The 23827-nt window shown below is 28.7% G+C and overlaps 4 protein-coding genes across 12 annotated transcripts; 3 read left to right on the forward strand and 1 right to left on the reverse strand.

Moving 5' to 3' along the window:
* Nucleotides 1-161: 161 nt before the first annotated feature.
* LOC123263365 (piwi-like protein Siwi) lies at nt 162-4442 on the forward strand. Its single transcript, XM_044726058.1, has 11 exons — nt 162-269; nt 795-1011; nt 1133-1249; nt 1334-1557; nt 1656-1841; nt 1943-2116; nt 2273-2555; nt 2639-2991; nt 3156-3417; nt 3505-3651; nt 3732-4442. The coding sequence occupies exons 2-11, from the start codon at nt 798-800 to the stop codon at nt 4379-4381; spliced, it is 2610 nt and encodes an 869-aa protein (XP_044581993.1). The 5' UTR covers nt 162-269; nt 795-797; the 3' UTR covers nt 4382-4442.
* Nucleotides 4443-4995: 553 nt separating this feature from the next.
* LOC123263372 (schwannomin-interacting protein 1 homolog) lies at nt 4996-12016 on the forward strand. Of its 4 annotated transcripts, none has more exons than XM_044726077.1 (9): nt 4996-5210; nt 6303-6371; nt 6445-6725; nt 6819-7174; nt 7248-8084; nt 10649-10760; nt 10828-11174; nt 11257-11468; nt 11678-12016. In XM_044726077.1, exons 2-9 carry the CDS (start codon nt 6316-6318, stop codon nt 11835-11837), a joined length of 2361 nt encoding a protein of 786 aa, XP_044582012.1. In that variant the 5' UTR covers nt 4996-5210; nt 6303-6315; the 3' UTR covers nt 11838-12016. The 4 variants fall into 4 exon arrangements, with proteins under 4 accessions (XP_044582012.1, XP_044582013.1, XP_044582011.1 ...); XM_044726078.1 differs by lacking the exon at nt 4996-5210 and adding an exon at nt 5837-6086 and having other exon boundaries at nt 7251-8084; XM_044726076.1 differs by lacking the exon at nt 4996-5210 and adding an exon at nt 5839-6086.
* A 1028-nt stretch (nt 12017-13044) lies between these two features.
* LOC123263357 (rho-associated protein kinase 1) lies at nt 13045-20235 on the reverse strand. Of its 3 annotated transcripts, none has more exons than XM_044726046.1 (12): nt 20019-20235; nt 19421-19749; nt 18577-18737; nt 18159-18497; nt 16631-18065; nt 16520-16543; nt 15884-16290; nt 15143-15784; nt 14592-15002; nt 14283-14502; nt 13929-14151; nt 13045-13588 (listed from the first exon to the last, which is right to left on the reverse strand). In XM_044726046.1, exons 2-12 carry the CDS (start codon nt 19599-19601, stop codon nt 13501-13503), a joined length of 4131 nt encoding a protein of 1376 aa, XP_044581981.1. In that variant the 5' UTR covers nt 19602-19749; nt 20019-20235; the 3' UTR covers nt 13045-13500. The 3 variants fall into 3 exon arrangements, 2 of the variants coding, with proteins under 2 accessions (XP_044581981.1, XP_044581983.1); XR_006509153.1 differs by having other exon boundaries at nt 13851-14151; XM_044726048.1 differs by lacking the exon at nt 16520-16543 and having other exon boundaries at nt 15884-16299.
* A 352-nt stretch (nt 20236-20587) lies between these two features.
* LOC123263382 (BTB/POZ domain-containing protein 6-B) lies at nt 20588-23151 on the forward strand. 4 transcript variants are annotated; one of them, XM_044726103.1, is made up of 5 exons: nt 20588-21017; nt 21377-22119; nt 22200-22586; nt 22704-22874; nt 22966-23151. In XM_044726103.1, exons 2-5 carry the CDS (start codon nt 21379-21381, stop codon nt 23131-23133), a joined length of 1467 nt encoding a protein of 488 aa, XP_044582038.1. In that variant the 5' UTR covers nt 20588-21017; nt 21377-21378; the 3' UTR covers nt 23134-23151. The 4 variants fall into 4 exon arrangements, with proteins under 4 accessions (XP_044582038.1, XP_044582036.1, XP_044582037.1 ...); XM_044726101.1 differs by having other exon boundaries at nt 20589-21017; nt 21269-22119; XM_044726102.1 differs by having other exon boundaries at nt 20589-21017; nt 21329-22119.
* Nucleotides 23152-23827: the final 676 nt, after the last annotated feature.

The following is a 23827-nucleotide window of genomic DNA, read 5'->3' on the forward strand; positions in this document are numbered from 1 at the left end:
TTCTGGATAATATAACCCCTTCTTTTTTTTTTCTTTTTTTTTTAGTTAATGACCAATTAAAAAGCTTAGCAACTCAGCTAATTGCATTTTTTTTACCGATCTTACCCGATTATAATCGAAGTATTTTATATTAATCTTTTTACATACATACGACTCCCGTTAAAATGTGAGCATCTTCGACGGTGAAGCTTACAGAACAAAGTAAAGCTTGATAAGCCGTGATACGGATCGGTCAGTCAAGATACTTTTGAAAATTATTCAATTTGTCGGTAATTCTTTTATTTATTTAATTAAAATATTTTTAATATTTTGTTTTGATTACTTAAAAAACTAAGATTTTAAAAATATAATTAACATTGAAAATTAATAATTATTAACACTTTGCTTTGTTCGATCACTTTGGGCGTCCTTTTTGATGGCGTCTCTTTATATGATACTGAAACTAGCAAATATCTGAGAATTCTTGTATTTTTATAATCAATTAATTATTATAAAAAAAAATACTTAAACAAATTCGTAGTTTTAATTCTTTTTAATTTTTTCATGTTGATTTTTTTAATAAATATTTTTCATTATATTTTAATTGTTATAAAAATCTAAAAGATTGTTATAACTTTGTTAAATTCAATATCATCTCTTTGTTCGGTATTGATAATTATTTAAAAGTTTTATCAATAAGTAATCATCAATTGATATAGTAATAATCATTATACAATTTATAGAAAATTTAAATTTATTGTAAAAAAATTAAGCTTCATTTTATATTAATGTTTTTTCCTTTTAATTATTTTCAGACAATGGAAGGCGGAAAATTACCGGGAAGGAGTCGCGGACGGGCGAGCATCAGTACACGAGGACAACCTCCGCAGTCTCAAGGCGCGTGGTCTCGACGTCCTGGATTGTGTCAACAAGCCGAGCAATCGGCGTACGGCAGATCTGTTCGTGCAACATCACCAGCACCTACTGCAGCCGCGCCTGCTTCTGCTTCTGCTACTGAAAAAGTTGCTGTTGGTATGTTAACGATTTTATATTAAATTATTAATTAAATTGAAAAAGCTTAAATATAATTTAATTTAAAAATAAAAAAAAAAGCTATGTAGTATTCTAAAAAATTTACTATGAATTTTTTTAGAAATTGGCGAATCATCATCAACAATTAATGTTGGACGCGGAGCAATGCGAGGACGTAGAGTCATTAATGCAGATCTTTTAAATTCAAGGCCGGCTCACGTCAAAGGATCCAAGAGAGGTATGCGTTTTATTGAAACTATTATTGTAATTTAATTAATTTATTTATTATTAAAATGATTGTTTTTTATTATTTTTAATTTAGGAACGGGTGGCAATGCAATAAGTTTACAAGCGAACTTTTTCAAGATTTTAAGCGCTCCTGATTGGGGTTTGAGGCAATACCGCGTAGATTTTGCCCCTGAAGAAGACAGAACTGTCGTTCGAAAAGGCTTATTACGACTTCACAAAGAACGATTAGGAACTTACATGTTTGATGGAAGTGTTATGTATACTTGCAATCGTTATTCAGGAGTCTCAAAAACAGAAGTAAGTTATTAATTGAGTCCAAGTCTTGTTATCAAAATTTTTAAACACTGTCTAATGAAAATTAATACTAATAACTAATAAACTTTTTTTTGTTATAGGCGATGGAATTATTCTCGGAGCGGCAATCTGATAACGCTAAAATAAAAGTCAGCATTCGTTTAGTTGGAGAGTTGGCTAAAGGTGATCCACACTACCCACAATTCTTCAACATCATTGCTCGCAAAGGACTGGAGCATCTCCATCTTCAATTAGTCGGACGTAATTACTTCGATGCTCGATCAAAAGTAATTTTTTTATTAAATAGATTAATATAATAATTTTTACATAATTATTTAATATTACGGTTTTATAATGATACATTTATTTTTTTTCTATCATTTTTAAGGTGGAAATTCCTGAGTACAGATTTGAATTGTGGCCGGGTTATCAAACATCAATTCGTCAACATGAACGTGATGTTCTAATGGGAGTAGAAATTACTCACAAAGTAATGCGTCAAGAAAATTTGTTAGATATTTTAGGAAGAGTTCGTTCTAACACTCGTGGAGGTGATATTCAAGTAAGTTTAATCAGATCATTTTTATTTTCAAACAATTTTTTTCTTTTATTTTATTTACAACTAAATGTAATTTTACTTTTATTTTATTGAATGCTTCAAATAACAAATTAGGTATATTTCAATTTATTATATTTTTTCATATCTTTATTCTTACAGGGAGCTTGCAAAGCTGAAGTTATTGGTGTCACAGTATTAACTGGCTACAACAATAACACATACCGAATTGAGGACATTGATTTTACTAAAAATCCAAAATCTTCATTTAAATTGGGAAAAGAAGAAACTCCAACTACTTACATTGATTATTATCGTAACAAATATGGTCTTAATATTAATAATCTGTCGCAACCATTACTTGTCACTCGTTTACCCCTGCGAGATCGTCGTGCAGGAAAAGATGAACTGCTTTATTTAATTCCCGAACTATGTAGAGCCACAGGTAACTAACTATTCAATCGAATTTTCTTAGAAAAAAAAAAATTAACAATAAACTTCACTGACAACTATTTTGTATTTTTTTAGGATTAACTGACGAAATGAGAACCGACTACAAATTGATGGCTAAATTGGCAACATTCACTCGCCTTAACCCTGACCGGCGTATTGATAGATTACTTCATTTCAATAAACGACTCCAAGATGAGCCAACTGTAGTGCAAGAGTTCCAACAATGGAATTTAAAACTGGACAATAAGTTAGTAGAAATTCCAGCTCGCGTCATTGCACCTGAAAATATAATTTTTGGGAACACGAAGCAATCTGCTTCTACCAGTGCTGACTGGACTCGGCACTTCCGAGGTGCCCGATTGATTATTTCTACTAAGTTAACAGATTGGGTACTGATTGTTCCAGAACGTGCTAAACGAGACGCACAAGTAAGATTTCATCATTATTTTCTCTATTTTTTTTCTATAAAATTTTTAATATTGAAATCTTTTATTTTTCTAATTTTATATATTTTTATTTAACGCTTTTTCATTTACACATACGAACAATAAAAATTAATTTTTGACTATTATTATATTATAATATATTTCAGCCATTTATTGAAAATCTCATCAAAGTCGGTAATGGAATGTCATTCGCCATAAATAAGCCCCAAGTTCGCGAAATAATGAATGATTCTGCACAATCATATGCTGAAGAGTTGGAGAGAATCATGAGTCGCAATATTCCACAACTCATATGCTGCATTTCAGTAAGATCACGAGCGGATGTCTACTCAGCAATCAAGAAGAAGTGTTGCCTTGATCGTCCTGTTCCGAGTCAAGTCATTCTTTCTAAAAATTTGGCATCTAAAGGTCTGTAAATTTTATTATTTATTATGTTACAATAGAATAATTATTATACAATATCCTGTAAATTCTTCTTTTAAATGATTTTATCAGGTGCTATGTCAATTGCTACTAAAATAGCAATTCAAATCAATTGTAAAATCGGTGGTGCTCCTTGGAGTCTTGACTTTGGAATCGCTGGATTAATGGTTGTCGGATTTGATGTCTGTCACGATCCTAATCAGCGTGGAACTGATTTTGGTATTTCTCAAATTGTTATTTCATACCCGTAGTAAAAATATTAAAAAATTAAATAATAACAACTTTTCTTCTTCTCTTAGGAGCCATGGTTGCATCACTTGATCGAGGTATGACCAGATACTTTTCGGCAGTCAGTGCTCATAAAAGTAATGAAGAGTTAACCAACGAATTCAGCATCAACATGGTCAAGGCATTGCGTAAATACGCGGAATTGAATGGAGATAAACTTCCATCCCGTATTGTCGTCTACCGTGATGGCGTTGGCGATGGACAGATTCCCTACGTATTGGAACACGAAGTTGATCATCTTCGGGAAACTCTTAGCAAATTATATGGAAATGCTGAGCTGGTGAAGTTGGCCTTCATCATTGTCACAAAGCGCATCAATACAAGATTGTTCTACAACCGTCGTGAAAATCCACCTCCTGGAACCATTGTTGACGACGTAATCACTAACCCATGGAGGTATGATTTCTTCATTGTATCTCAGTGTGTTAGACAAGGATCCGTCTCACCCACAGCTTACAACGTCATTTATGACAATGTCGGTCTCGATGTCTCTTGCATCCAGAGACTGACTTTCCAGTTAACTCACATGTACTTCAACTGGAGCGGAACTGTGAGAGTTCCAGCACCTTGCCAATATGCTCACAAATTAGCATTTTTAGTTGCTCAAAGTATTCATCGACCACCCAGTAGCCATTTGGAAAGTCTCTTATATTTCCTTTAAATATTTTTTTTTGTGTTCAGTATATATAACTATTCAGGAATTATTAATATTTGATAATGTCATATTATTTAAAATATTTCGATAAATATTTTTCATATAAATTTTTTATTAATTTCATCTTATTAATTTTCTATCTATTTTTGTGTTTTTTATAATTATAATGAACATAATTAATATTTTCAATATTTGAAAATTTCAAGTAAAATACTAAATTTTTATATAATTATTAAACAATTGATCTTAGTATTTGTTCGATTAATTAATAATTATTAATATTTAATAATTAGACTTTTTGACGTGTTAATTATAAACCATGACTACGTTAAACATTAAAATTTATTTTTATTAATGATAAAATAATTGTGATAGTTATTAACAAATAAATTTGTTTAATTTTAGTGTATTAGATTTAAGACTACAAAATTGTAATAATATTGGATATATTATTATAATTGATTATGTTGATTAAAACAAAATGTTCACAGAATATTAAATAAAATTTGTATTTTGATTTTTTTTTCTTTTCTGCATAAGAAATTCTAAAAGAAAAAAAAAATACTAAGCTTATGTGGATGATCCTCTGAGAACGCATGCGTGTCTGCTTCTGAAAAGAGGGTTGATCACTATTTTACAAAGCAGACAGTGCTTCACGGACATTTATTCTTCAAAAATTAAACTAGAATATCGCTCTATATTTCAGTATTTCATTTGTGCTTCAAGATAACTAAATTTAATTCTTGATTTACGAATTTTGATCGAACAATTAAAAAATTTTAATAATAAAAAAAAGTGTTGCAATTCTTTCTTTACATCGTTTCGAGCAATATTGGTAAGTCAACGACCTCTACTATACAATATTTAACTGTAACATAATTTACGATTTCCCGCTAATTATTTAGTTAATTCTCTTAACTTAGAAAAGTATTATAGCTAAGTTAAATCTATTTTAACTATTAAGTTGTGTAACATAATGAAAGATATATTGTCATTGAAAACCTTAGTCACAATATTATTGAATATGAAAATTAAATTGATTAATTTATTAAGAACAAAAAAATTACGCTTTAATTTCTTCTTAAAAATACTTGAAATACATTAGTATTTACGCTGATTTAATTTTGTTGTAAATAGTATTAAAATCATTATACACAGTAAAGATACGCTTGAAAATGACGTCAAGGTAGTAAGTTGATATTGATTATATGTACATGTAGTAATATGAACGTCAAATAAAAAAAACTGACATTGGGCATGTTTTGTATCCGAGTATTTACATGTTATATTTGAAATAATTTCTAAACAACATAAAAAACAAGTAAATAGGTATAAACATAAATTATTATTCAATAAACTAAGATTGAGGGTATTTTATTTCTTCATTGATATTTGTTTTTGTAACAAAATCACTGAAAAAATAGTGGGTGGTATATCGTATATTGAAGCCAAAAAAGAGAAAAATATAGCTAAGAAGAAGAGAGTGAATGATTGGTGTGCGCTCGCGTTAGAATTACAAAGCAGCGTGTGAGATGGAATGAGAGTGCATAGGTTGCTAGAGAATGAGGACGAATGGAAGGACTGAAGTAAAGGAGAGTAAATGAGAGAAGGAGTAAGAGCGATATGAGGGTGTTGGTTACGTTTTCGCGAGTCGATAAACCCACTATGGAGTTCGAGCGAACGTCTGCGCGCGGCTTCAACATGGTGCTCGGTGAGTAGGGAATTATCTCGGTTTTTCATTGATATCTTACCATGAATTTTAAATATACAGGGATACGTTTATTAATAGTTATTACGCTGACAACTTTACAAAACATATACAGAATGTCTATAAATATAATTTACCATTGATATAATTTAAATAATATAAAAAACCTTCTAGTTTTCATCCAACTAATATATATAATCACCGTTAAATTGATTTTAGAGAAGCAAACGTCATGCAAATCAAAGACGCTCTTATGTCGTCAGTTATTCACTCTGAATTAAATAATAAGTGAGTAATTTCATAAAGATTCTAAGAAATTTAATGAATGTTAATTTATAGTGACTAACAATTTATTTTATAGTCAACTTGAGCGAGAAAATCTGGGAGTGGCATCAGGCTCTGTTGAAATAAAAACTTGTGATGAAAATACTTCTGAAAAAATTGAAGATTATCCGGAATCACCGGGATATGAAGTTCAAAACTTTCATGTTGCTCGAGATACTACAACGTGGTCATCAGTTGCTATAACTCATACTAATGTCAATAACCATCCAAAACATATAAACAGTATTATCAACAATAATTTGTCTGTTTCAAGATTGTCATTAAGCAGTTCTACGGATAGTTTGTCCGATTATGACAGTAAGATAATTGAATTAATAAAAAAATTATAATCATTCTTATACACAAATTTATATTCTTAACTTTTGAATAAAATTCAAAAAATTGTTTTAGCTCATGAATTATCTGCAGGATCGGAATGTTCAGAAAATTCAGAGGATGGTAATTTGTCAAGACCTTGTCGTGGAATAATAAATCCTAATTATCCAGGATTTCAGCATCTGGCTCCAGCATTTTTATCAGTCTTCAATGAAGATCGTACTGACAGTCCAGATTTGCTTTCAGAATTCAGTGAACAAGAATTAGATAACCAAATCAATGAATGTCGTAATAATAACAAAAATATAATAGATACAACTAAAGAAACAAATGAAGAAGATAATAATGATAACTGCGATAGAATAAATCATTTTGATACGCAAAAAGACGAACATAAATTTTTCTACAAGAAATCAAAATTTAATATTCAGGTTGGTAATTTATATAGTATTTTTATGTGATCACGTAAAACTAGTTAATTAAATAATAAATTTAATTTTTCAGCAGACATTGGACGCCGTTTCGTCCTCGGAAAAATGTTTAAACTATGTCAAGAGCATTGAACAATCAAAACAAGGATTGGAATCAAATAACTCTAATATCGATTATTATCATAATCATAGTTCTGTAGAGATAGAAGTGGCTGAATTACAATCTAGCTCAACTGAACGACCCCAATTTGCTGAAATTGAAGATATTCCGTCAGATTCAGGTACAGGAAAAACTTGTGAACAAGATAGTGAAACTGAGGAAATAGTAATTGAACACATAGATCTTATTTCTGAAGCCACGAAACTGTCAAAAAATACACTAAAATTAGAATCCAGAGTAAAATTATTAAATTCAAATCTAATTGAAAACTCAGAAACAGTATATTATTCTGAAGATTTATCTGGAAAAAAAAAATCATTACCGTATACCAAACTAGAAGAAATTGATTTGTTGTCAAGTATAGGTCGTGATATTGGTATAAATCTTGAAAAATATATCCAACCTGTTCCTGACGTAGTTGCAATGGAAACAATTGATGTTCATTCTTCTCGTTCATTTTCTAATTTAGTAAAAGATGCGATTCGAGAAGATACAAATAAGCTTCAAGATCAAGATTTAACGGAAACTGCAAGTGTTGATTTAAAGAAAAAAGAAAAAATGGCAAGAAATCAAGCACGAAGACGTCAACAATCACTTATAGGACAACGTCGACTTGAAAAACGTCGAGTTGAACAAGTAGACAAAGCTCCGGGCAGCTTTGATGTTTATAACATCGAGACAGCAATGCCCAAAATTGATCTGGATGCTATTGAATCTCATTTAATAGCAGCACGTGAAGAAGAACGACGGGTAAGATTCATTGACACCAATTTTACATAAAATAATATATGCCCACATAAATACCTATTCAATGAAATAATAGCTAAATCTTTATTGCGTCGCATGTCACCTTATAAATGTCATAGTGGTATCACATGCGCGTTTAGAAATAGTTCTAATACTAAAAAGGCCATTCGGCAGCCGAAATGGAAGTAGATTTCATTTCATTAGTTATTAATTAAAATTACAAATATCTACCCCAGAATACATTACACGAAAATCTATATCATATTTATACTATAATCTATATCATATTTATACTATAATACAGCCAATAATTCTAACAAAACGGTTGCAACAGCAAAAACTGTTTCTTTTAAATGAACTAAAATGAGTAATATTAAAGCTATTTTTACTTCAAGGTGGTGAAAATTGAAGCTTAATAAAAGAGCTTTACGATGCATTTTACCGAATTTCGATATTTTGTATAGTTCAGTAATTATATCAAGTTGAAGTATTAAAAACATCAATTTTTACGATTTTCAAAATTTCAAAATCCTGTCACTTCCAAATTACTCGCCCGATTAAGCTCATCTTCGAACTTAACCCTGGTATTTATCGATAGATAAAGCATGTTGAGTTTGAGAAGAATCGGATATCAATTAAGAACGCTATCGTGCTGACTAGCCGCGTTATATCGTATAAATATATATATATTTATACGATATAAATACATACATATATAAACTTTTGAACGAACTACATTTTCTGACTCAGCTCGACAAACTGAGTTAGAAAATGACTAAATTTTTCAAAAGTTGCGCCATGAGGACGGCTGCAATAGTTAGATTTTTATGAAATCTACTAAAAATCGATAAAATAAATTTGCATGTTCTGTTTGAAGATTAAAAAGCTTACAGAAATTTCACCGTGATACCTGTTAAAGTTTAAGGGTTCAATGTTATTTAAGGAAAAATAGCAGCACTTAAGAATTGATTATTTTAATTTATCACGTTCCATAAAATGTTCACTGATATTTTATATTAATATCATAATTTATTATTATCATTATTATTATTATTATTATCATCATTATTATTGTTATCAAGTATGAGTGATAGAAGAACCGAGATATAATAAACATTACTGATAAATGACAATGTGCTGATGGGTATAAAAAAGATATATTAAAAAATTAAACAAAGAGAGAGAAAAAAAAATTTAATATGACTAAAACGATGAAACGCTTAACAGACGGTACATAAATTAAAATAATTGTCGGCATGTTGAGTGAGTGAAATTTAAATTAAAATTAATCCAAGTCTTTTTTGTTATCGGTCCACTATTGAACCTCAGAATCGTGATTTTTACCATAATTCTCTCGATTATACACAGGTACAAATAATATAATATATAATCTTATGTACTTTATTTTTAAGGATATTTATTGTATAAAGAGGAGGAGATCAGCTTATTTTCTTCATTTATTATTTTATCAAATCCAATTGACTTCATTTTTATTAAAATTTTAGTCATATTAAAAAAAAAAATTGATTTAATTTTGAAATTAATTTGTATGAATTAAATGAAAAAAAATTTAGAAAGAAAAGGAAAGATTAACGACAGTGTGCTGAAAGTAAAAAATTCCAAGTGGTTGTTTTACTTGACCGATCAAGCAATACATACAGGAAGTTGTTTATTGAATTTTCAATATTTTAGATACTTTATTTGTGTGTAATAACTATATAAAATAGTACTAAATATAATTCTGTTAATAATGCTGATAATAATATAATCTCAATTCTTAAATGTTATATAGAAATAAAGAAAAAAGTAACATAAAATAGAATTGGCCTAAATATTTAAGTGAAAAGTAGTAGTACAGTAAGATTTAAGTACTTCAAGTAATACTGGAAGAAAAATATGAGTACTTTCACTCAGCTGACACTGTCTTGTCTGATTCTGTTCTCAACAGTTAAATCTTTAGTTATTAACCGCGCTGGCTCAAAATGAACGGTAATAGTACCAAATGGTCAAGACATTATAAAAAAGATTCTCGATTTGTTACAGATTTGTACACATTTACTTATGATAATGATTTAACATCAGTGAGTTTGTTAATTATCAATTGATGTGTGAATAACTCAAAGTTATAAATTATTAATAACAAGTTAAATATTGGTATTTGATTTGAATTTTAAGTCAAATAATTTTATATATCCGTTATTTATAATTATATCAATTGAATATTAGTATTCAATTAGAGTTTTATTCGCACACTCATATCATTAAAGATTACCTTTACTGATAAATAAACTAAAATGAGTACAATGTATTAATTTTTATTCTGTCGATGACTAGTTTGAGGAAGAGCTGCCCCAACACGTTGAAAAAAATGTACCGTTCGATGAAATTATTGACAATATTATAACAGAACATAATTTAAATACAAATTATATAAATAAAGAAGATGTACTTGCACGTTTTGATCGCGTAATACGGGGGGAAATTAGTGATTCAGAGGTACTCTCCATGATATTTGGGAAATCTTAAATGAAATAAAAAATAAATGATAAAATTTTTCAATTTTCCAGCGTCGAAATGATCGAGAAGAAATTAGAAAAAGGCTTGCTATGGGCTCAGATGCAGATGACGTTCGATTGGAGCATGGACGAAAACCTAGTCTTCAATCGCGACTTCAAAGTGGTAATTTATAAAAACATTTTACAACGATTTTTAACATAACTAATTAACATAATTTTTTTTTATACAGGGATGAACTTACAAATTTGCTTCATGAATGAGACACCTTCAGATAGTGAATCACCTAGTTCAGAAGATATATCACCAAGTATAAAACAAGCTTCAAGTTTTTACAAACATAATAGTACCGCTGCTAGACCTCAAGTTTTGAGTCTTCCACCATTGAGACTTAATACCAATATTCTTGATGCACCTCTTGATGAGGCTGATTTCTTTGCTCGTCAAGCAAGACTTCAAACTGAAGCAAGAATGGCCCTTGCTCAAGCAAAAGAAATGGCCCATATGCAAATGGAAGTTGAAAGACAAAGACTCACCCAAAGTCCAATCACAGAAATAGTACGCTCAAGTCTTGAGAAGGTTCATATTTATTATAAAAATTAAATTTAACTGGTTTTAGTAATTAAATCAATAAAATAAACTTTATAACTCCTGTAATTAGGTCGGCGTTCAATTAGGCGAAGATAGACGTCGGTTGTCTAGAGTCCTTTTAACTGAATTAAACGTTGCTCAACTTCAAGTAGTTGCAAATGACCTTCATTCAAGAATTGCGGTTCTAAACGAGGTACTTGTTGAAGGATTACTTAGACGAGATGATTTACATATGGAACAAGACTCAATGCTAGTAGATGTTGAAGATCTAACTCGATATCTGTAAGTATTGCATGATTATTACATTTCCGTTAGCGAGCACTAAAAATATCAAAAATGCTACGCTTACATCACACTCATATTACCTATTATTATAAGACTTTATTGATACACGCCACGCTGTTTTCTTTATTGCTATTCTCCACTCCCTCTCCGTCTCTCAGTAATAAGTAGACGACGGATTTGTGAGGTGAGCATTTTTGTTTGCATAGTGGTGCCAAGCAAGAATCGCTCAAGAAGCGACAGACAAACAGCAAAAAACAAGCAACACAGGGGAATAAACGGACCAGTCAACTACACTCAATGATGATGATGCCAATAATAAAAACTAAATTGAACGGTCGAAGCTTCGTTGAATTTGTTAAAAAGTAAAATATTAAACTGAGAATTATTTAATTATTAATCCGTTAAATAATTCCTTATATTATTCAATGTTTGATGTCACACAATGGACTTTTCATAATGCGAAATATCTAAAGATTTGAGATGAAATGACATGAATTAAAAAAAAAAAAAATATATAGCTTAATGATTTTCCACAATATCCAAAATTTTTACAGCTTTATCACTCAATAATAAGTATTTAATTACTATAATTAATTAAATTCATATATCTAAAGATCTATTTATAAATATATATGAGTGGCACTATTAACTCACGCAATTCCTCCCGATGTTTCTCCATCATAAAAATTTTGTCAAATATATTCCACTTAAAAAATATTGAAATAGCAAAAATAGATCTTTAATGTTGTTGTATATAACATTCATTTTAGCTTGAAGAAAGCGATTATTTACTGATTGCATATAAAATTTTCCTAGTAATTGTATGGTCACTGAGTAGTTGAAACAATAAAATAAAATGAGTATCTGCCAAAAATTTTTAATTAATTTAGAAACTATATACGAGTCAAAATTGGAAATAAATAAACTTATGTATTATCTACAAAATAGTTTTAATCGCAATAATAATTAATACTATACAGATTGTAAATAACTTAACAATAATAATATAATAATAAAATATCGTATAACAACTTTTTTTCACATGATTATTTTTTTTTCTTTTATTCCCTTTCCACTTTAATTATAAGTAACAATAATTAATTATTGTTTATTTATACGATTGACGATCAAAAATCTTGGAGAGAAAAAGGCACAAGGCAGTTGTTTTATTTTCAAAGGTACGCTTAATTATAAATTTTTAAATATCGTACCATTTACATGCAATATAAATACAGCACCAACTCTGAAAAGAAACCCAAATTAAGTAATTTCAATTCTCAATACAAAAAAATACCATTGACATATTAATACTTGCTTTTCTTTTTTTGTATAATTATTTTAATTAATTTACATGTAAATGCTTCGATTTTTCATTTGTTTAAATCAATTTTAATATCATTATTATTTCAATGTCATAATTGAAACAACGATTAGAAAAATGTATCAAATTCCTAAGATAGTTATTATATAATTATATAATAAAAACATAGATTCACGATTATAAAAAAAAATTTTTAGAATCGTGTAATCCATCAAATTATTTTTTCTGCATATTATAGATTACATACAAAAGTAATAATACTATACGATCCATTTATTGTTACTTAGTAGTATAATAACGACTATGAATATTAATCATTATTCCTGATATTTACATTGAATCAAAAATAAAAAATTAAAGTAGCAAAATTTTATTCATGACAAAGTCGTTGATAAATTGAATTAATAAAATTGACATCGTTGGCAAGGGCATGTCAATAGATATTAGCGTAGTTTAATTGATCTACCGGCTTATAAATATTTAAATGGCAAATATTCAACGATTTATACATATAAATATTATTATAAGGCTGCCTTAAATTTTTTATGTTTTTACAAATATAACTTTTGTTAAGTTATTTATGTCAGATTGTCTGATTGCTCAGTCAGAAAAATAATAATGAGGCATGATTAACATAGATTATTGGTCCTATTAAAAATAGCCAGAGATCACAAATGACGATAATAATTAATAAAAATATTATGAAGATCATTTGCCCATACTCGCATTGGCTGGTAGCGTTGCTGATCTCTGTTGAATAGATAAATATGGCTTCAAGGTAGATCTTGTAGACTCTCTAAAATCACAATATCATTAAGTGTATTAGTAAAAACTATTAAAAAAAAAAATTAGTCATTCAAAATGCCAAGCTTTAAACTTATGCAAATTCCAAAGCAACAAAAAAAATAATTTCATATAAGTTTTTAATCATGCAGTTTACTAACCTGTTTAATCATTGAATAATAAAACTTAAAATAGATTTTATCAGCAACGAATATAAATGTTAATTGCATAAGGTAATAAAAAAATTTTGAAAACAAAACAATAAGCTCTAATACCTCCATATACCCAACCATGCGACGCCACAACACAAGAGCTACCAAATTTCCCTGTAGTTGTTTATCCTATTACGCTACCTTGGAGATACACGTTGTCCAGTGCCATCGATATGGGAATTGGCCTTATATCCACATTTTTGTATGCGTCTTGACAAACGTGTTACCCAATACTTTTGGTCGTCGGGGCTACCAGCAAGTAAAAGTAACTCTCGAGCACTCGTAGGATCATAATGAAGTTTACAGGGTGCTATAGCGTCTTCTTTTTTATCCAAGTGTTCTTTATGTACTTTAATATGACATCCTATGAAATATAAAAAAAAATAATAATAATAATAATAATAATGATAATTATTATTATTATATATAAACAATCAACTAAAATCGACAGCCAAATATATATTTATGCAAAAATAACGATATAAAAGTTATTACTTCGACATTCTAACGCAGGTGGTGGTCTAAACATGTGCCATAGTTGTTTCGAACATACTTCGCAAGTTGTAGGCATATGATAAGAAATTGAAATAAATTCGTGGCCCTTAATAACTGGTTGCATACCAGGTTTATCAACTAATTGAGTTAGTTCTGGAACTGGCAGTGCATTACCTTCGTCACCAGGACGTCTTGCTTCGCCTTCACCCGCATAAAGTAACTAAAAATAAAATTAATAAATAAATAATACTCTCGATTGAGGAATAACAATATTATAAATTCTTAAGTGGATTACAAAAATCAATATACCTGAAATATCCTAGGAATATCTTTGGCGTCTGCTCTAATAACATCTCCCTGAGTTACAGATCTTACATGAAAAACTTTACTTAAATCCAATATCAATACTGGATCAGCATTAATCTTTTCATGTTCACTATTGTAAAAAATAATTTTTTTTGATGACACAACAACATATTGTTTTTTCCACCCATGTCTTTTAATATTTTGTTTGTTCGGCACATTTAACCAGCCTTCAAGTCTCATGGCACCATGTTCTGGAAGAACTGAATCATCACCGTCATTTTCAATTGACGATACACTTGCAGTCTCCGAATTCATTGAAGATATTTTCATTTGTAGTGTTTCTATTTCAGAATCTTTTGAATCCAATTCCATTTGCAGTCGGAGTTTTGCTTGATTTTCTTCAACAAGTTGTGCCTAAAATTAAATAAAAATAAATAAATATATATATATATATATATATATATATATATATATATATATATATATATATATATATATATATATATATTATAAGGGTGATAAAAAAATGTATTTTATATGTATGTGTAACTTACTTGTAAATCTTGTAAATCCTTTTGCCATTTAGCTGCCAACTGTCCATACTTTTCTCGTTCTTGCGTAAGCTCTTGTTGCAATCGTCTACAATCTTTTTCTTTTTTCCTAAGGTCAGCTGAAGATGGTTTATTTTTAGTTTTTCCACCAGCAGAAAAATCTTTTCTAACAACAATCTGCTCTAATTTATTGATAGCTTGTTCTTTCAACAATGTTTCTGTTTTTAATTTACTACTAAGCCTGTCAATTTCTTCAGCATTTGATTGAGATTTAACAAGTTGATCTTGTATTTCTTTGATTCGCTTTGCAGCATCATCTTTTTCTTTAGCATATTGTTCAATAGTTTTTTTCAGTTCAGCCTCGCTATCCTTTAAACGATTCATCATTTGGTCTTTTGTAGTAATTTCATGATGATGTTTAACTAAACTATCTTTATATTCTAATTCTTTCATTGTTCTTTCTTTCTCTAAATCGGCAACAGTTTCTTCAGCAATTGATCTTGCTAAAGCTTCACTATCACCTCGTGCTAATGACAACTGTAATTGATGTACCAATGAACTACGTTCTTCTTCCAATTCTTGTTGAAGTCTAGTTTTTTCATCCAATTCTTCTCGAAGTTCTTGAGTCTGCGTTTTGTACAATGTCTGTCAATAAATTAATTTATCTTAGAAAGTTTTGATCCAATCTATTTAATAATAATAATAATAATAATAAATAAATAATATTCAATAGTTAATACTTACAGAAAAATAAGCTTCAGCTTCTAATTGTTCTTGAAGTTCTTTTGTTTGTAACATATCAACATTACGTTGAGTTTTAAGATTATTTAGTTCTTCATCAATTTGTCGTTTGGCTTCACGTAGCTGGCTTACTTCATGTACCAACTGTTGTTCACGTGCACGTAATCTTCCAGCATCCGAAGATTGTTGAGCTAAATCTGATTGAAGTAAATTTCGTTTTTGTTGTTCTTGTTCAACTTGCCCTTGAAGTGCCTTAACTTTTTCCACTTCCTGTCTGTGTTCACCCTCTAATTTTTGTAATCGTTGTTGTATTTGTCGATAGTCCACAGACAACATCGATGTTTGACGTTCTTTTTCTTGAGCAAGTAATTCAGCTCGTTGTCTTCCACTTTTTTCCTCACTTAGCTTGACTTGTAGAGCTGGCAATGAAATAAACAATAGATTCATAATAATATTCTTTTTGTTTTTTTTTCTGTTTTCCGTTAATTCATTTAAATTTTGATAATATCTACATACGTAACAATGAAAGTTATGACAATGACCAGCAGTAATGATGGAAAAAAAATTAATTATTAATTTTTGAAATATTTGTGAATCATTGAATTTGTATTAAGATTAATATACTTTTAAAATTTTTACCTTTAATTACGCAATTCATACGTCCTGTCGCATGCAATAAAATTGACTTACATTACAAAAACTATTAGTTATTGAAATGGAAAAAAAAAAAAAAAAAAAACTGTAATTTACCTTTAACAACTTCCATGTTAGCTTCTTCTTTTGACAACATTCTCGATCTCTCAGTTTCTTGATGAGCTAAAACTTCTTGATTGTACCTTGCCTGAGCAGCTTTAAGCTCTAGAGTTAAGCTCGCTGTTTCTTTCTCTAATGCTGAAACTCTTTCATTAAGTTGTCTATTATCCGCCATCGCTTTTTCTTCTTTGTCTCGACTTCTTTCCAACTCAACGTATAAAGAAGCTAGCCGTGTTTCAAGTTCAGCAGTTAAAGTTGATGCTTGAGTTCGGGAACTTCGTTCTTTGGACAATTGACCTTGCAAGCTCGCAACTTCTTGTTGTAAAGAATCTGTTTGTGCTTGTAATTGAGCTCTTGCTACTTGTAATTCATTAGCCATTTGTTTAGCAGTTTGTTTTGCTACTGTAACTTCTGTTGCTTGTTTTCGCATTCTTGTTACTGATTCTGTTTCTCTCTCTAATTTACTTTGCATTTCTTTTATTTGTTTTTCTAGCGTTAAAACTCGTTCAGATGTCTGTTGAGAGGTCGATGCATCTCGGGCTCTTTTGCTTTGTTCTTCATCAAATTTTTTTTTTAAATCCGCCAACATACCTTCAGCTTTTCTTCGTGCTTCAGTTTCATGTTCGATACGACGTTGTACTTCTTTATAATTATGTCGAAGAATAGTTAATTCCTTATCAGCTCTACCGGCTTCTTCTCTTAATTCTGATTCTCTTTGTGTTATTGCTTCTAATTGGGCAGTAAGAGCGCAATGACGTGCTTCCATTACTTCAACTTGTCTTTTTTCTCTTTCTAATAAATTTTCCAATTGTGTTATTTTTATTTCATCTGTTATACCATTATTCATATGATTTTCAAGACCGTCAACAGACTCTTTGCCTGGTGAAACAAGGAGTTGATAATCACCAGAGTAAGTGAATCCTATAAATGGTAAATGATTTCCGGAAAAAGCTTTTGGTACAGGAAAACTTTCTTCAGGAGTATCTTCCTTGTCAACATCTTCAAAATTACTTGTATCATCATCACCTGAAAGCTCGGGTACAACAGGAGGAACACATTCTCGTAAATTTTCAAATGTCCATTGATCGTTTTTGAAAAATGGGTGACTTTTTATTTCTTCTACTCCATTTCGTCCTAAACGATTAGTACGATCAGTAAGAAATCCACATATAATACTCTTTGCTGATTTAGATATATCTATCTCTTGGGGAAAGTGAAGTGAATTGCGATGATCCATTATTTTTGAATATGTTCCAACGAGAGAATCTGCGTAAAAAGGTGGATCACCAACCAACATTTCATAAAGAAATACACCAACGGACCACCAATCACATTCTCGACCATATACACCTTCACCTCCCTGAGATTGAAGTACTTCAGGAGATATATAATCTGGTGTTCCAACTGCAGTGTCTGACCTTACTAAGCCATCCTGGATAATAATATTTAATAGTTTATTTATTTTCAAATTTTTATAGTTTAGGTGTTAAAATGTAATAAAAAAAAATAATATTGCTTTTCTTACCTCATCCATTCTCATGCAAGTACCAAAGTCTGCTAATTTAAGATGTCCATATTTATCAAGCAACATGTTGTCTGGTTTGACATCTCTGTGCACAAATCCCATTAGATGTATGGCGTCTAATGCCAATACAACTTCAGCACAGTAAAATTTTGCCCATTTTTCCGGTACATCGTAACTAGACATTAAATTAACTAAATCACCACCTGGCATATAGTCCATCACCATATAAAGATATTTATGATCTTGAAAAGCAAAATGCAACTGTACAATCCATTGTGAATTGGCGTGTGCCATAATATCCCTTTCCTCCCAGAAAAAAGCCGAATCCGATCGTTTGATCTAGTAATTATATTAATTATACATTAATCATATTTACTATTATACAATAATAAATTTTGATTGTTGTTTTTATAATTACCATTTCAAATTTACTAAGTAGTTTCATGGCATAAACTCTTTGAGTTGAATTATGTCTTACTAGTTGCACCTCACCAAATGCTCCACGGCCAATAACTTTAATAAGAGTAAAGTCATCCGTACGCATTCGCATTTTATTTATTTCTCGTGCTACTTCATCATCTATAATGAAAAATAAGAAAGAAAATAATAAATCAGTATAAATTTTTAAAATAAGTCTTTTTTCATATTTTACACTATCAAACAAAATAAAGCTTAAAATAAAATAACACATCAATTTGAATAAAAATGAAATTGAAGACAGTATCACGATACATAATCAAATTACCATAAGCAATATTAATTTAAAAGCTATAACTAAACATAATTTCCATTAGCTTGTTAGGGGTCTTTATATTTAAACATTTTCATTTAAAAATCTAAATGTTAATAGTCAATGATATATTTTGATAAATTTGTAAATAAACTCAAAAAAATAAAACAACTATATTTAAATTCAACAATGTTGACATAATTTTTTGGAGCAATTATTTAAAAACTAATAATGATAAGAATAATAACAACAATAATAATAAATGAGCTTTATTACTTTATTGCTTCCTATAACCTCCTACTTAAAAAATTACGAAAAGATGTTAAAAAGAGACAAAAATTTTTTTGGAGTATAAAATTTTAACAGATGTTAACTTTAAATATAAATAAGAAACAGGTAAAATTTTAATAATGTCAATGATGGTAAAAACTAAAAATCAATTTTTTTCAATAAAATGACATGTATAAAATGAAAATTTAATATTTGCAAAAATTATAAATTCAATAATAATTAAAAAAAATTATTCACTTACATCTATTCATATAAGCCTCAATATTTTTCATGCGTTTAACACTTGGATGATCGCAGTCAGCAACAAGAGCCTGAACAGTGTCTAAGAGACAATCAATGTTGGAAATACTTCTTGGATCTTTAATTTTTTCTTCTAAAGTTCTCAGGCGTCTTCGCCGATCTTCGTCACGTATCACTTCCATTTTAAAGTACTTGATAACTATTTCAGTTACTCAAATATTGTCCTGTATCGTTCATCAAATTATGTATATATGTAGTCTTGAAAAAATTATGTGCAGTAAAATAATGAAAATTTGGCATCCATAACAAGTGCAGCGAGGTCCATTGTTTCTTAAAGAAAATTTATAATATTAATAATAATAGGAATAATGATAGTTATAATTTTGAATAATACTATGAACTATATTTATATTGTATTAAAAATAGTTAATATGTAATTTATTAATTGACATATCGTTGAATCTTGATAGTGATTCCATAGAGTTAGGTGGGTATCATTGATAGGTGTATGAAAAATCCACAAATAAAATAGTTTATGTTTAATTTTACTTATTAAATTTAATTTTTAATCATTAAATGGAAAAAAATAAATAACATACCTAGTAAGATCAAAATATTATCACTTGGTTAGCTAATCAAAAGCACAGTAAAATGCATTATAACTCGGCATAAATTTGCCTTTATGACTACACCAGACTACACACAGCTGAGCCGTGTATCGAGAAATGTACCACTGTCATCAAATTCGTACTAAACTATACATTATTTTTCTTTTCAGTTACAAAACATTCACATTATTTTAAATTTTTGTTAAAAAAATAAATATATAAACATTATTGTTTGTTTAATAAAAGTTATAAATTTAAATTATTAATTGTAAGATAAAACAATAATTAACGTAATGAAGTAAATTTTATTACCATAATTAAAAAAATTTTTGAATATTAATCTAAATACACGTAAAAATTTTTTGATATAATGTAGTGCAAAACTATATTAAAATTTTCAACTCTGATTTATATTCAGCACAATTACTTATTAATTTTCATAATCTATGTTTTAGTAGTAAATATAAATAACGGATTCTTTTAATGTTATAAAAAAATGTTAATATATTGTTCAATAATTTACTATTATTTTTTTTTTTATAAGGATTAAAATAATTATTACAAAAAACGTCAACGACACCGGAAAAAACTTGGTACGGAAATAAAAAAGCCCTGTCTCTGCCCTCTATCTAGTGCAATTTAGTGTAAGAGCAATAATACAAGATGGCGCAAAGAGGAGTTAATAGAAATTTTGTACGCGGGTCGTTAAAAAAAAATTTAGTGAATAATTATTTTATTTAATCGACTATTGTAATTATTAATTTTATTTTTACTTCAATCAACAATAATAATATTAAATACTTTTTAGAATACAATAAACAAAAGCAATTTATTCAATAAAGTACATTCGTAAATATAAGTCAGTAGTAGGGATGTTATGAAAATAACATTAAAAACATCTATTATTATTTGTCTTGATATTTTGTCTAAACTTACGTATTTCAAGATAATAATAAACATCTTTATACGCAGTCTAAAAAAAAGTCATCTGTAAGTATTATTATTAGAAATTAATTTTATGTAAGTTTGATAAACTATAAATATAATTGAATGTTTAAGTAAATACTTGTATGTTATACCATACAGATATATACATATACATATACACACATATATATATATATATATATATATATATATATATATATATATATATATATATATATATATATATGTATATATTTATATATTAAATAAAATGGGTCCACCGTGTGATTGGCAAATATCAAAACAAAAAATAGCCCAACGAGGACGTTATCTCCTAGAGTCTGGACAATGGTCAGATTGTAAATTTATTGTAGGTCAAGAACCACAACAACAAATCCTTGAAGGGCATAAATTATTTTTAGCAATGTCTAGTCCTGTATTTGAAGCAATGTTTTACGGCAGCATGGCAGAAAAGACAGATCCAATTCCTATTCGTGATGTCCAACCAGAGGCATTTAAAACACTATTAGAATACATTTACACGGATAAAGTTGATTTAGGATCATTTGAACTGGCATGCGAACTCTGTTACTGTGCTAAAAAATATATGTTACCGTTTTTGGTTGAAGAATGCACTAAATATTTATGGTCTGATTTATCCCCAAATAAAGCATGTAGAGCTTATGAATTTGCAAAATTGTTTGAAGAACCAGTATTAATGGATAAATGCTTACAAATAATTTGTACAAAAACTAATGAAATTTTAAATGAACCAAGTTGGGATGAAGTTGAACTTAGCACAATTATGACGATCTTCGAACAGGATGAATTACAAATAGATTCAGAAATAGAATTGTTTGTTGCTATTGAACGATGGGCAAAAGCTGAGTGTAATCGTAAATCATTGAATCCATCAGATGCTAAATCTTCAAGATCAGTTATTGGTAATGTTTTATCTAAAATACGATTTTTAACTCTAACTCCACAACAATTTGCTGATGTTCCTGGTAGATCAAATCTTTTATCTCGTGATGAAGCATTTTCAATACTTATGAACGTAGCATCCAGCGGAAGTAATATTCCTATGCCAGAAGGATTTTCAACCAATCCATTGCATAGAATAAAACCTCGAAGACCTACTGGACTAAGTAATGGACGAAGTCAGGTAAATTTTACTTTATTAATATAATAATACATATTTTTTATTTTTAATGTTTATATACTATTTTTTTTCTTTTTTTATAGAAATACAATGGAGTGATAGGTCGGCACGCTAGTCCAGCAGGCTTATCAAATCATTGGCAGATATTTCCGTCCACATCATATAGTCATACATCTCTAATAAATTCAGATACTGACCGTACTGACATTGACAGTTCATGGTTATCATATCCTACTACTATTGATTTTAATGGAAGAAAAGAAAATGGAAGTTCAACTTCAAATGATAATATTCCTACAGTACTAGTTGAAGGCGGAATCCGAGATGGCCCTAAATATTATTGTTTGCGATCTATGGGACAACAAGCAGAGTATTTAAATCCTGGAGTGATGGATTGCTCTGTAACATTTAGTGTTGACAAAAATATTTGTGTTATAGGCGTTCAAGTTCCCACACAAGTAGCTTGTGAGGTAGATAATATTATGTACATTATGATATATGATAATATATAGATAGTATATAACTAGTACATTTTTGTCCAACTTAATAAATTTTTCTTATTTATTATTTTAATTTATGATTAATAGGCTAACCAAATGATGCGATCTGCTGATGGAACTTATACAGAAATTTTATATGCTCATTTACTTGATTCTGACGGCTCTCGATTAACTTACACACACTTCACCACAAAAGCTACTGCTGGTACATTGGTTGAAATTGGATTTAATAGGCCCGTGTATATCCAAAAAAATAAGGTGAGTGCATTGTTTTGGTGAAGAATAATAAATAAGTGAATCATACTTGATGAATAAAAAACTATTATTTTATAATGGTTAATAACAATAGATTTATCGCGTTGGAGTTGTCTTCAATAAACCTGGATGGTATCCAATAGGAGATTGTGTTCAAAGAATGACGTGTGATACTGTATTTTTCTCTTTTGGTGTTGGCAATAGTACAGATAGCATCAGAGATGGTTTGATTCGATCTATTGTTTTTACTTATCATCAATAAATTTTGATGAAAATTAAATTGTAAAGTTGAGTATTTTTTAACAATTATGTTATATATATTTATATACAAAATATGCCTTTTTTTATCTCGAATAATAATTTACAATCAGATATTCTAGGCAATTTTTATTTAAAGTAAATGGACTGTATATTGAAAAATGACTTTTGAAAATAATGTAAATTATAATGTACAAATTAATTAGTCCTAATTATTTCAAAAAAACGTCCGTAATTTGTTAAATAAAAATTATTATTTATCGAATGGTACAAAAATATGTATTTACACCATAAAATTATTTAAGTCAAAAAAGTTGATGATTAAAAGAAATATTTTATTTTTGATTTTTAATGTTTATTTTAATTTTGATATAATTCATTTATATTTGTGTATACTAAAATTTTGATTTTTAACAATATTCGAAAATTAAAACAAATTTATATATTTTTCTAAAAAGATTGTTTTTACTGAAAAGTAAATAATAAGTGAAAAATATTTTGACGTACAAAAAATATTAATATTGTTTTTCAAAATTGAATCAATTTTATTATTAATTTATAATTATTAAAAAAAATACATATAATCATAAATCTTTCAATATTATAAATAAATCTATAAATAATATCTTTATTATATATATATATATATATATATATATATATATATATATATATATGTATATAAATATATAATTTAT

Source organism: Cotesia glomerata, linkage group LG4, assembly GCF_020080835.1.
Source record: "Cotesia glomerata isolate CgM1 linkage group LG4, MPM_Cglom_v2.3, whole genome shotgun sequence".
Classification (NCBI taxonomy): Eukaryota; Metazoa; Arthropoda; class Insecta; order Hymenoptera; family Braconidae; genus Cotesia; species Cotesia glomerata.

Coding starts and splice junctions, on each gene's coding strand:
- LOC123263365 (XM_044726058.1), top strand. CDS start 798: ATGGAAGGCGGAAAATTACCGGGAAGGAGTCGCGGACGGGCGAGCATC. Junction 1,842..1,942: donor ACTTCGATGCTCGATCAAAA/GTAATTTTTTTA, acceptor ATCATTTTTAAG/GTGGAAATTCCTGAGTACAG. Junction 3,418..3,504: donor TAAAAATTTGGCATCTAAAG/GTCTGTAAATTT, acceptor TGATTTTATCAG/GTGCTATGTCAATTGCTACT.
- LOC123263372 (XM_044726077.1), top strand. CDS start 6,316: ATGCAAATCAAAGACGCTCTTATGTCGTCAGTTATTCACTCTGAATTA. Junction 6,726..6,818: donor TAGTTTGTCCGATTATGACA/GTAAGATAATTG, acceptor AAATTGTTTTAG/CTCATGAATTATCTGCAGGA. Junction 8,085..10,648: donor CACGTGAAGAAGAACGACGG/GTAAGATTCATT, acceptor TCAATTTTCCAG/CGTCGAAATGATCGAGAAGA.
- LOC123263357 (XM_044726046.1), bottom strand. CDS start 19,601: ATGGAAGTGATACGTGACGAAGATCGGCGAAGACGCCTGAGAACTTTA. Junction 18,066..18,158: donor CTTGCATGAGAATGGATGAG/GTAAGAAAAGCA, acceptor ATTATTATCCAG/GATGGCTTAGTAAGGTCAGA. Junction 13,589..13,928: donor GGACAACGTGTATCTCCAAG/GTAGCGTAATAG, acceptor TTGTGATTTTAG/AGAGTCTACAAGATCTACCT.
- LOC123263382 (XM_044726100.1), top strand. CDS start 21,226: ATGGGTCCACCGTGTGATTGGCAAATATCAAAACAAAAAATAGCCCAA. Junction 22,120..22,199: donor TAAGTAATGGACGAAGTCAG/GTAAATTTTACT, acceptor CTTTTTTTATAG/AAATACAATGGAGTGATAGG. Junction 22,587..22,703: donor CCACACAAGTAGCTTGTGAG/GTAGATAATATT, acceptor TATGATTAATAG/GCTAACCAAATGATGCGATC.